The 13,351-nt window shown below is 34.9% G+C and overlaps 3 protein-coding genes across 3 annotated transcripts; all 3 read right to left on the bottom strand.

Annotated features, from left to right (window-relative positions):
- Nucleotides 1-750: 750 nt before the first annotated feature.
- On the bottom strand, nt 751-9,121 carry LOC119612205. Its single transcript, XM_037967937.1, has 2 exons — nt 8,958-9,121; nt 751-2,090 (listed from the first exon to the last, which is right to left on the bottom strand). The coding sequence occupies exon 2, from the start codon at nt 2,082-2,084 to the stop codon at nt 1,176-1,178; it is 909 nt and encodes a 302-aa protein (XP_037823865.1). The 5' UTR covers nt 2,085-2,090; nt 8,958-9,121; the 3' UTR covers nt 751-1,175.
- Nucleotides 2,148-3,092, bottom strand: LOC119612204. Its single transcript, XM_037967935.1, has one exon. The coding sequence runs from the start codon at nt 3,090-3,092 to the stop codon at nt 2,148-2,150; it is 945 nt and encodes a 314-aa protein (XP_037823863.1).
- Nucleotides 3,740-7,339, bottom strand: LOC119612203. The gene is made up of 2 exons (XM_037967934.1): nt 4,962-7,339; nt 3,740-3,860 (listed from the first exon to the last, which is right to left on the bottom strand). Exons 1-2 carry the CDS (start codon nt 7,337-7,339, stop codon nt 3,740-3,742), a joined length of 2,499 nt encoding a protein of 832 aa, XP_037823862.1.
- Nucleotides 9,122-13,351: the final 4,230 nt, after the last annotated feature.

Raw genomic sequence — 13,351 nt, 5'->3', positions numbered from 1 at the left:
TAGAACAATAATTCTACCGATCTATCAAATTGACCAATTTGTAAAAACACACATTATGCTACAAATTATATACCATATTAAAGTGCAATCATAATGCTTTAAAATGATGCATAAATGACTGTCATAGCATGAAAACTGTCAATGTTATTTGCAACCATATCGGAACCTCAAATTACCGCCTTTTTAAAGCTGTGAAAATAATTCTACCGATCTATCCAATTGGCAATTTTCTAAAAATATATTATGCAATAAATTATATACCAAAACAAATGGCAACTATAATGCAATAAAAAGATATATAAACGACTGTTATAACATGAAAACTATAAAAGTTATTTGCAACCATATCGGAGCCTTGAATTACCGCATTTTTAAACCTGTACCAATAAATATACCGATCTATCTGTTTCGCTCAAAGCTTTGGATGGGGATGAAAGGCTGGATGATTGGAAAACTTTATTATTCTCTCTGAGCCAAAACAAAATATATGAATATATTTTGTAACTCAGAATAATTTAATAAGCAAGGAATGAAAAAAAAGAAAGAAAATAAAACACAGGAATTATGTTTTCTTTTCTTTGGATATTTATTAAATTATTTAAGGAATAAGGAATTTCTTACCAAGGATAGGAAAGTGGACGAATTTGCACAAAAGAAAGTTTCTTTCTGGAGGAAATAAGATTTTATGACATATTTGAAATAATTGACGTTTTATTTAGAACTTTATGACAACTTTACATATGCTGCAATTCATAGCATTCAGTATCGATATATGTCATAAGAAATAGGAATTTGCGGGGAGATTATGAATAAATGGACAATTGTTGTTTGGCATAAACATTACCGCCCGCCTTGCAGTATACAAACTATGGAAAAAAGGAATAAGGATTGTCGTAAAATACTTATTTCTGCTAGAAGGAATTACAAAATATAGTTGTGAGGTTAGGAAATCTTAATGTTAATATTAGTAAGTTGATTCCTTTGGACATCTGTGCTATAGAAAGGAAAAGAATAAATAACAATATTTGTTGCAAAAGGAAATAAATGGAAATATATGGATATATGGAATTCAATGAATATATTTTATTGGAAAATTCAATTAATAAAATATTTGTGTTCGTTTGTTTTGGTTTTATTTTGCTTTATCGAATATACAAGTGCATGTGGTATATTGTTCATGTGAGACACGCGCCGTAAATGGTCCATCCAAAGATGGTACTTTGCGCCGTTGGCAACCCTGTTTTGGTAAAAACACCCTCTCTCATCACCTTCGGATACAAATCAACGCCGATGATGACGTCAATTCCAGCGGATTCGAAGAATTTAGGGTCCGCTAAGAACAAATCTCGGAAATGTTGCTTAAAATTCACTGGCAATGAGTTTATGGGAGTTTTACTAGAAATCCGATTGTCAACCCGGAAAATGCCCTCGATCTTGGACTCAGAATCGAATTTGGATTTGAGTGTTGCAGGACATACGGTTTCATTCTCCATTGTCAAAGTTGTTAGTCGCAATGTTTTGACAATTCTCTTTGAGATGCGACTGACAGTAGAGCCAGAATCCAGGAGACAGCGCGCATGGGTATTCGTGGAGCCAATCTTCACTAAAACCGTCGGCAATAGAATTACGCTATTCTGTCGTAGGAGCGACGTTAATGTAGTTGCCGAAGTCGTTGGAGCAGCTAATTTTTTTCGAGCAGCTTGCGAAGTCGAGGGTCTAGGCGACGGAGAACGAGATCGAGAGTTGGAGCGGGTTGGACTTATGCCGAAATCTTTCAAAAGCCGGGGGTTGATATGGAGAAGGGTGTGGTGGAATTTGCTGCAATGACGACAACCGCGTTTCGAAATGCATGTTCCTTTGGAGTGGTCATGAGCTAAACAGTTCTGACAATATTTATGCGTTTTTACGGCGTCCAGACGTTCCTTCATGTTCACCGCGAGGAACTTGCGACAGACGCGTAACGGATGCGGACGTACACATAAACGGCATAGGAACCGGTTGTAATTGCTAGGCAGCTTGATGTGCTGTTGGCGACGGCGACGATTATTGGAGCTTTTGGAGTTTTTGGTTTGGCGTTTAGGCATGATGCTCTGAAAGGAATAAAGTTGGTTGGAAGATCTTAGAGAATGTAGAGAGGAAGTGGATGACTAGGATTCGAATAAGCAAACTAATTTATGGATTGGCCTTGTTATTAGACCACGTTGCGTATATATGTCGGCAACTCGAACTTTCTTATCGGATCCGGTATGCACTTTTTCAATTCTACCTAGCCGCCAAGAGTTTGAAGGGAGATTTTCATCCTTTATGACAACTAATGTCCCGGGTTTGACATTATCTTCGGAAGTCTTCCATTTAGTTCGTTTCTGCATCTCCTTCAAATATTCGTTTTTCCAACGAAAGCAGAAATTTTGATGGACTAATTTCAGACGTTGCCAACGATTAACAATGGATATCGGACTTTCGTTAATCTTAGGATCAATAGGACAAAAGATAGGAGAACCTATGAGGAAATGACCTGGAGTTAAGGCGGAAAGATCTGATGGATCTTGCGATTGTGGAGAAATAGGCCGAGAGTTGAGACAGGCTTCAATTCGAGCGAGAAGAGTGGAAAATTCTTCAAACGTGTATTTAAAACAACCTACGGTTTTACGGAAATGTGATTTGAAGCTCTTGACTCCTGCCTCCCAAAGGCCACCCATATGCGGAGCACCCGGCGGAATAAAATGCCAGGTCAGGTTCTGGTGAGCGTAGCTAGAAGTGAGCAATTCGCGAGACGATAGCATGAATTCTCTTTGGATAATCTTTGACGCTCCTACGAATGTAGCTCCATTATCGGAATGTAGATGGAGTGGACAACCACGACGAGAAATAAACCTGTGAAAAGCGGCAAGGAATGCAGATGTGGACAAATCTGTTGTAGCTTCCAAGTGAATAGCCTTCGTCGAAAAGCATACAAACACACATACATAGCCTTTAGTCATACGAAAACCTCTACCAGAATAAGATTTGATATCAAATGGACCTGCAAAATCTAGTCCCGTATGAGTAAATGGAGGCGAAATTTCAGATCGCTCAGATGGCAAGGCAGCCATCATCTGTTGCTGACATCTTTTCCGGTAGATAATACATGGTTTGCATTTTCGAATGGTGGTTTTGATAAGATTTTTTACTTTTGGAATCCAGTAATGAGTTCTTATCAAGCGTAGGACAAGCTGATTACCACCATGAAGACTAATATCGTGGACAAATTTGACTAAAAGCCGTGAATATTGGCAATTATAAGGAATAATGACAGGATGTTTCTCATTGTACGAAAGACCCGGAGAATTCTCGAGTCTTCCGCACGATCGGATAAGTCCTTCGGAATCTAGGAATGGATTAAGATTCAAAATGGAACTGGACGAGGATATAACATGTCTGGAAGATAAAGCTCGATATTCGGCAGGATAGCCAACTTTCTGGCAATTGGTTATAAGTCTATCGCGAGCAAAAATGATCTCTGAACTAGATAAGGCAAGTGAACTTTTATGAAAATTAGAACGCAATCTTGGGTGAGTGCGGAAAAGAAATCGGAAAATGTAAGATACAACACGAAGTGCCCTAGGAAACGAGGAAAATCTTTCCAAAATATCCTCATAATGTTGGAAATATGAAAAGTGCACTTTCACATTCTTCTTTTCAATTCCTGTATCAGGTATATTTGCCTTATCAGAAATTGGCCAATTTGCTCTGGATTCTCTTAACCAATCAGGACCAAACCACCAAAGACTTTTGGATAAACTCCACGACTAGCTAAATCTGCAGGATTGGACTCTGAGTTGACATGATTCCACAGTTTTGGATCAGTAATTTGCGTTATTCTGGAAACCCTATTTGCAACAAAAGTCAGCCAAGAACATGGAGGTTTGGCTAACCATGAAAGGACAATTGTGGAATCAGTCCAACAGAACAAGAAATAATGACTGATATCAAATTGAGGAAGAAAATTATCAATCATATCCGCCAATAATACAGCACCACAAAGCTCTAGTCGTGGAATAGACAAAGTTTTTACAGGAGCTACTTTTGTTTTGGAAGCAATTAAGTGACTGGATATCTTTTTACCGTCAGCTATTCGGATGTATAACGCGGCTGCATATGCTTTTTCGGAAGCATCGCAAAACCGATGGATTTGGATTTCAGCGTTAGGAATATAGTCTACCCATCTGGGAATCCGGATTTCATTAATATAGCAGTAATTGGATTGGAAATTCTGCCAGTGCTCTAAGGATTTCGGTGAAAGAATCTCATCCCATTTGGTACCTTCTATCCAAATCGTCTGCATCAGGATTTTTGCTAGAATCACAACTGGAGAAAGCCACCCGGCCGGATCGAATAATCTTGCAATCTGCGATAATACTTCTCTCTTTGTAAGTTGACGTTGATCGGGAAATGGTTTCGCTACGAAGAAAAACGAGTCTGAACGGGCATTCCATCGAACTCCTAGAGTCTTCGCTGTGCTGTTGTCGTCAAAGGTTAGGAAATCTTCGCAGAGCAGATGGTTAACGGGAATATCGTCAATGATTTCTTTGGAATTCGCCGTCCATTTCCTCAGGGAAAATCCAGCCGATTGAAGTGCAAGTATTAACTGCTTTTAGATTCTACGCAGAATAAGGCTAGCTTTTGGATAAGAAGCCTCGATGTCATCGGCTAATTGGAGTAGAGTCCGAATAGCGAGGTAAGGCGCGCAATTTACGCCGAATGTCACTGTTTTTAATTCGTAGTCTTGGATAATTACGTTTGGATTATTGCGGAATAGGATTCTTTGGAATACAGTATGCTTCGGATCGACTAGGATTTGCCGATACATCTTTTGGATATCAGCATTGAAGACATACTTGAAAAATCTCCATTTCAGGATCAGTAAGGTCAAGTCATTTTGTAAAATTGGACCAGTATGAAGGATATCATTTAGGCTTAACCCATTAGAAGATGGAGATGACGCATTAAAAACAACGCGTACCTTTGTTGTAGTGCTTTCAGGTTTTATGACAGCGTGATGTGGTAGGTAATATGGACAAATTTTGGAATTGTGTGGCGGTGAAACTTTGAACATATGATCCAAATCAATATATTCTTCAACCACGTTGTCATAAATGGATTTCAAGTCAGGTGAACGAAGTAGCCGAACCTCATTTCGTAGAAATTGTGCCATAGCACTATTTCGAGATTGGTCTAAACTAAGTTTCTCAGGATAGCCATCCTTAAATGGAAGAGAAACAATATACCGACCATCTTTAGCTCTTCTGGTAGTTTTTGTAAAAAGATCGTCACAAAATTTATCAGATGATGAAGTAAAGTTCTTCCTTGGAAGATTCTCCACCTCCCAAAAACGTGAAATCTCTTTGTCTAAAGAGATTTCACAGAAATAGGAAACTAAGGAACAACTGGGAGAAGAGATATTGGACAAAGGACCAGTTAGAATCCACCCAAAGATAGTTTCTTGCGCCATTAGTGAACCGCAAACATTATGCTTTACACCAGATCGCATAATCGAAGGGAATACATCACCACCAATGAGAATATCCACTTTCGAACTTGTATGGAAATGTGGATCAGCTAACTGGATTGGAGGAAGTTTGGAAAAGAGTGAGCGATCAAAAGTCTTGGAAGGAAGACTACCAGAAAGTTGTGGAACTACTAAAGCTGTAACGAGCAGCTTTATATCTGGATTGAGAATGGAACTAATCACGAATGAACATTGTTTATCAACACTAGCGGATATTGTGTTATTTAGTCCAGAAACTTGAGCATTAGTGCGAGTTGAAGGAAGTTTCAGTAGATTAAACAACCTTTCCGAAATAAAAGAACCTTCGGAACCTGAGTCTATTAACGCTCGAGCAGGGTATCTATTATCCAAGTAACAAATTTCAATCATTGCAGTGCCTAGTAAAACGCCAGTGGAATTTACTGTAAAACAAGATGTAACAACTTCAGCATCCGAAGTAGGAGCGGACTGTATAGTAATTGAATTCGAACTAGTTACAAATGGTGCTGAATTTGGATTAAGGTTGGAATTGGCGCTTGTACTAGGGCCCGGTAATGAAGTGGAAACTTCGGTTTCTTTGTGGAGTAAGGTATTGTGCCTTTTATGGCAACGGAAGCAATTGATTTTGCTGTTGCAGTTTTTAACGGAATGCGTTTTGGAAAAGCAATTGAGACATAAGCTAAGTTTTTTAATCTCACTGAGGCGCTGAGAATGGCCCATTTGCAAAAACTTCGGACATTTTCGTATTGGATGAAACTCATTGGTACATAGTTGACATTTAGGCTGGGACACGTTATTTTGAAAAGCATTAACAACTTTGGATGGACGATTCACCTTTTTAGGTTTGGACTCGGTAGGCTTGGATGTAGCGGAACGTATTTCGGATACGGATTTCAAAGTCCTGTATCGATTGGTCAGGAATAAATCTAAATCGGACCATTTTGGAATCGACGTTTTATCCTTTAAGCCTTGTTCCCATAGAGTCAAAGTTGAATCAGGAAGCTTATTGGAACACAAGAAAACAAAAATAGGGTCCCAGCTGTCAACGTCTATGCGATGGAGTCGTAATATGGAAATACAAGAGTTTATGTCCCTTTGCAAATGTTGAATAGCTTTTGCCGATTCAGAAGTTATGCTAGGGAGATTAAATAGGATTCGAAGTTGTCCGTTAACTTGGACCCGACGATTCTCAAATCGTTCTGTCAGATTTGCCCAGGCTAAATCAAAACCCTGATTTGTTAAAGGACTCTTCTTAACAATCTCCCTTGCTTCTCCTTTAGTCTTCTGAGTCAAATGGAAAAGCTTCTCAACAGGGCTTAATGTGGAATTCTGTATGAACATGGCTGTGAATAGATCACGGAAAGTCGGCCATGATTCATAATTACCATGGAAGGTCTCTATCTCACACGGAGGAAGGTGAAAGCTATGCGAAGGCTGGGAAGATACAGGCTGGACTGGGAAAAACTGGGAATTGATCGGACTTGTGTCAGATTTCTCACGCGACTGATCCCGAAGAGCATCGGTCAGCTCGGATAGTTTTATCAATATATTACAATAAGTAACATAAGTACTTTTGTATTTGTCTTTAAATGCTTCTATATCATCCGATTCCCCGGGATCCGTATCATCTTCGTTGTCCTTATCGAACAAAAATTTTTCATAAGCCGCCTTAAGACGTACCCATGTGGACTTTATTTCCTGCCTGTGGATTTCTAACGCATGAAGAGAATTGATTGGATAACGATTCTCATTATAATCGGCCTCAAATTCGACTATACTATCGGCCAAGCGGATAAAGTGATCAAGAGACATATTTAATATACCAAAAGGACAAAAGGAAAAAGCACTAGCAACAATTCAAATCGAAATTCGGAATGAAATTATCTAAAAAATGTTGGAATTGAACTCAAATCGAGACTAAAACCACAAAAAAATTGTAAAAAACCGATCGGAATAAACGTGTAAATCAAACCAGAAAGAAAACCAGTAATTTGGATAAAGTATATTTTTCGAAGAATTGATACCTTTACGTTACTGGACTATAGGATCAGCTGCTTCAAAAAATAAGTAAAATAAGTATATAAGAAAGTTCGTCAACCTATTCAACGATATTTGTTTTTGGAGAAATTCTTTTATTTTATTTATTTACAATCCTTGTAGAAAAAATAGCAACAATTTATTCCATAAAGTTGTTTACCAATATGTAAATTAACCCTCGGTCGCACGAACAAAAAGACAATTAGTAAATTTTTCCTTTTTAGAATTAGAATATTCGTAATTAAAAGTAGTCTATTGGACAAAACGTGCAGTAAAATGTGTATTTAGTAAACTGGATTTATTTAGCGTATATAATTATTTTACTAATCTTCAGAAATATGGACAAAGTTTATCGCAATTTGCTTCAATATTATTTATTACCAACACCAAAAAAAGAGAAATATATTTACTAATTGTATTATTAATTGCCAATCATAAATGGTTAGATCAAAATGCATTAAAATATTCGGAAAAAAAATAATATAAAAAATGTATGCCCCCACTGACCACACAAGGGTTAATTATGATCAGTCAACGTATGACGAATAAAGCAGAAAGGAAAACAAGCAAGTAGATGTACACACGCACAAACACGTATGTTTATGGTAATACTTGTAAATGGATATACACACGCATGAACTAATGTACTGCTTGTAGATGAAGTAAACAAACGTACAAACGTATGTAATTTAAAGGGCTCGCTAATAATATTATTGTGGACAATTAATATTGTTTGGAAATAAGCAAAGCAAAAGGTAAAGAGCAAATTGAAGGGAACAAGTATTATTTAAATTTAATAATATATGAACGAAAAAAAAAATAAAGAGTTATGAAATTGAATAGGGAATAATGTGAAGAGAATTTAACTTGGAATTAATATGGAAATATGGAGAAAATATTCACAGCAAAAGAACAAAATGCCCTACGTTGGATCAATAGAAATAAACACCGGTTAATATATTTATTTTTTTATTATAAAACGTTAATTTTTATGCTTATATTTTAAAGAAACGGTGGATCAAAGAAAATAAATACCGGCGAAGTTAGTAATTTGTGGACAAAAAAAGCTATTTTAATGATATTTTTAGGAAAACTCACGCTTTTAACTCCAACTCTTGGACGACCAATAGAAGTAGGGGATATTAAATTCGGTGCACACACGCATATTTAAAAAAAAACTTCTTCACTCTCTATTTTCTCTTTTTTTTTTTATTAAGTTGCCGACGGATAAAATGCCGTCGGAATTTTCAATTATTAATTTGTATATTTTATTTTTCTTTGTAGATATGTATGTAGTTAAATTTTTTTTTTTTATAAATGCAGTCAACACAAACACTATGCACTTTGTATATGGATAAACTAAATAAAGCAAAAATAAATAAAACAAACGAACCTGTGGAATTGTTGACTGTTGGAAGTAATCCTTTGTTGGTAGAATTAGGCACAATGAGTTGTAATCTCCGAGAGAATTATATCTTCCAATTTATCCGGTTCGAACTGGACCAAAATGTTTCGCTCAAAGCTTTGGATGGGGATGAAAGGCTGGATGATTGGAAAACTTTATTATTCTCTCTGAGCCAAAACAAAATATATGAATATATTTTGTAACTCAGAATAATTTAATAAGCAAGGAATGAAAAAAAAGAAAGAAAATAAAACACAGGAATTAGGATTTCTTTTCTTTGGATATTTATTAAATTATTTAAGGAATAAGGAATTCTTACCAAGGATAGGAAAGTGGACCAATTTGCACAAAAGAAAGTCTCTTTCTGGCGGAAATAAGATTTTACGACATATTTGAAATAATTGACGTTTTATTTAGAACTTTATGACAACTTTACATATGCTGCAATTCATAGCATTCAGTATCGATATATGTCATAAGAAATAGGAATTTGCGGGGAGATTATGAATAAATGGACAATTGTTGTTTGGCATAAACACTATCCAACTTTTGTAAAAATTCATTATGCCACAAATTATACACCAAAATAAAGTGCAACTGTAATGCTTTAAAATGATGCATAAACTATTGCCCTAGCATGAAAACTGTCAAAGATATTTGCAACCATATCGGAACCTCAAATTACCGCGTTTTTAAACATAGAACAATAATTCTACCGATCCTTCAAATTGACCATTTTTTAGACGAACACATTATGCCACAAATGATATACCAAACTAAGTGCAATCATAATGCTTTAAAATGATGCATAAATGACTGTCATAGCATGAAAACTGTCAAAGTTATTCACAACCATATCGGAACCTCAAATTACCGCCTTTTTAAACCTGGGAAAATAATTCTACCGATCAATCCAATTGGCCATCTTCTAAAAATACATTATGCAATAAATTATATACCAAAACAAATGGCAATTTTAATGCTTTAAAATGGTGCATAAACGACTGTCCTAGCACGAAAACTGCCAAAGTTAATTGCAACCATATCGGAACCTCAGATTACTGCTTTTATTAAACATAGAACAATAATTCTACCGATCTATCAAATTGACCAATTTGTAAAAATATACATTATGCTACAAATGATATACCATATTAAAGCGCAATCATAATGCTTCAAAATGATGCATAAATGACTGTCATAGCGTGAAAACTGTCAATGTTATTTGCAGCCATATCGGAACCTCAAACTACCGCGTTTTTAAAGCTGTGAAAATAATTCTACCGATCTATCCAATTGGCCATTTTCCAAAAATATATTATGGAATAAATTATATACCAAAGCAAATGGCAACTATAATGCAATAAAAAGATATATAAACGACTGTTATAACATGAAAACTATAAAAGTTATTTGCAACCATATCGGAGCCTTAAATTACCGCATTTTTGAACCTGTACCAATAAATATACCGATCTATCCAATTTTTGTAAAAATTCATTATGCCACAAATTATACACCAAAATAAAGTGCAACTGTAATGCTTTAAAATGATGCGTAAACTAATGCCCTAGCATGAAAACTGTCAAAGTTATTTGCAACCATATCGGAACCTCAAATTACCGCGTTTTTAAACATAGAACAATAATTCTACCGATCCATCAAATTGACCATTTTTTAGACGAACACATTATGCCACAAATGATATACCAAATTAAAGTGCAATCATAGTGCTCTAAACTGATGCATAAATGACTGTCATAGCATGAAAACTGTCAAAGTAATTCACAACCATATCGGAACCTCAAATAACCGCCTTTTTAAACCTGGGAAAATAATTCTATCGATCTATCCAATTGGCCATCTTCTAAAAATACATTATGCAATAAATTATATACCAAACCAAATGGCAACTAAAATGCAATAAAAAGATGTATAAACGACTGTTATAACATGAAAACTATAAAAGTTATTTGCAACCATATCGGGGCCTTAAATTACCGCATTTTTAAACCTGTACCAATAAATATACTGATCTATCCACTTTTTGTAAAAATTCATTATGCCACAAATTATACACAAAAACAAAGTGAAACTGTAATGCTTTAAAATGATGCATAAATGACTGTCATAGCATGAAAACTGTCAAAGTTATTCACAACCATGTCGGAACCTCAAATTACCGCGTTTTTAAACCTGGGAAAATAATTCTACCGATTTATCCAATTGGCCGTTTTCTAAAAATACATTATGCAATAAATTATATACCAAACCAAATGGCAATTTTAATGCTTTAAAATGGTGCATAAACGACTGTCCTAGCACGAAAACTGCCAAAGTTAATTGCAGGCATATCGTAACCTCAGATTACCGCGTTTATTAAACATAGAACAATAATTCTACCGATCTATCAAATTCACCAATTAGTAAAAACACACATTATGCTACAAATTATATACCATATTAAAGTGCAATCATAATGCTTTAAAATGAAGCATAAATGATTGTCATGGCATGAAAACTGTCAATGTTATTTGCAACCATATCGGAACCTCAAATTACCGCCTTTTTAAAGCTGTGAAAATAATTCTACCGATCTATCCAATTGGCAATTTTCTAAAAATATATTATGCAATAAATTATATACCAAAACAAATGGCAACTATAATGCAATAAAAAGATATATAAACGACTGTTATAACATGAAAACTATAAAAGTTATTTGCAACCATATCGGAGCCTTGAATTACCGCATTTTTAAACCTGTACCAATAAATATACCGATCTATCCAACTTTTGTAAAAATTCATTATGCCACAAATTATACACCAAAATAAAGTGCAACTGTAATGCTTTAAAATGATGCATAAACTATTGCCCTAGCATGAAAACTGTCAAAGTTATTTGCAACCATATCGGAACCTCAAATTACCGCGTTTTTAAACATAGAACAATAATTCTACCGATCCATCAAATTGACCATTTTTTAGACGAACACATTGTGCACAAATGATATACCAAATTAAATGCAATCATAATGCTCTAAACTTATGCATAAATTACTGTCATAGCATGAAAACTGTCAAAGTTATTCACAACCATATCGGAACCTCAAATTACCGCCTTTTTAAACCTGGGAAAATAATTCTACCGATCTATCCAATTGGCCATTTTCTTAAAATACATTATGCAATAAATTATATACCAAAACAAATGGCAATTTTAATGCTTTAAAATGGTGCATAAACGACTGTCCTAGCACGAAAACTGCCAAAGTTAATTGCAACCATATCGGAACCTCAGATTACTGCTTTTATTAAACATAGAACAATAATTCTACCGATCTATCAAATTGACCAATTTGTAAAAACACACATTATGCTACAAATTATATACCATATTAAAGTGCAATCATAATGCTTTAAAATGATGCATAAATGACTGTCATAGCATGAAAACTGTCAATGTTATTTGCAACCATATCGGAACCTCAAATTACCGCCTTTTTAAAGCTGTGAAAATAATTCTACCGATCTATCCAATTGGCAATTTTCTAAAAATATATTATGCAATAAATTATATACCAAAACAAATGGCAACTATAATGCAATAAAAAGATATATAAACGACTGTTATAACATGAAAACTATAAAAGTTATTTGCAACCATATCGGAGCCTTGAATTACCGCATTTTTAAACCTGTACCAATAAATATACCGATCTATCTGTTTCGCTCAAAGCTTTGGATGGGGATGAAAGGCTGGATGATTGGAAAACTTTATTATTCTCTCTGAGCCAAACAAAATATATGAATATATTTTGTAACTCAGAATAATTTAATAGCAAGGAATGAAAAAAAAATAAAGAAAATAAACACAGGAATTATGTTTTCTCTTCTTGGATATTTATTAAATTATTTAAGGAATTCTTACCAAGGATAGGAAAGTGGACGAATTTGCACAAAAGAAAGTTTCTTTCTGGCGGAAATAAGATTTTACGACATATTTGAAATAATTGACGTTTTATTTAGAACTTTATGACAACTTTACATATGCTGCAATTCATAGCATTCAGTAATCGGATATATGTCATAAGAAATAGGATTTGCGGGGGAGATTATGATAAATGGACAATTGTTGTTTGGCATAAACACTATCCAACTTTTGTAAAATTCATTATGCACAATATACACACCAAAATAAAGTGCAACTGTAATGCTTTAAAATGATGCATAAACTATTGCCCTAGCATGAAAACTGCCAAAGTTAATTGCAACCATATCGGAACCTCAGATTACTGCTTTTATTAAACATAGAACAATAATTCTACCGATCTATCAAATTGACCAATTTGTAAAAATATACATTATGCTACAAATGAT

The sequence above is a fragment of the Lucilia sericata genome, unplaced genomic scaffold, assembly GCF_015586225.1.
Source record: "Lucilia sericata isolate MDLA Ls3-8-SP2 unplaced genomic scaffold, ASM1558622v1 Contig001623F_arrow, whole genome shotgun sequence".
In the NCBI taxonomy this organism is placed as follows: Eukaryota; Metazoa; Arthropoda; class Insecta; order Diptera; family Calliphoridae; genus Lucilia; species Lucilia sericata.
Note: the sequence above shows the minus strand (reverse complement) of the source record. Positions and strands in the feature narration are given on the sequence as shown.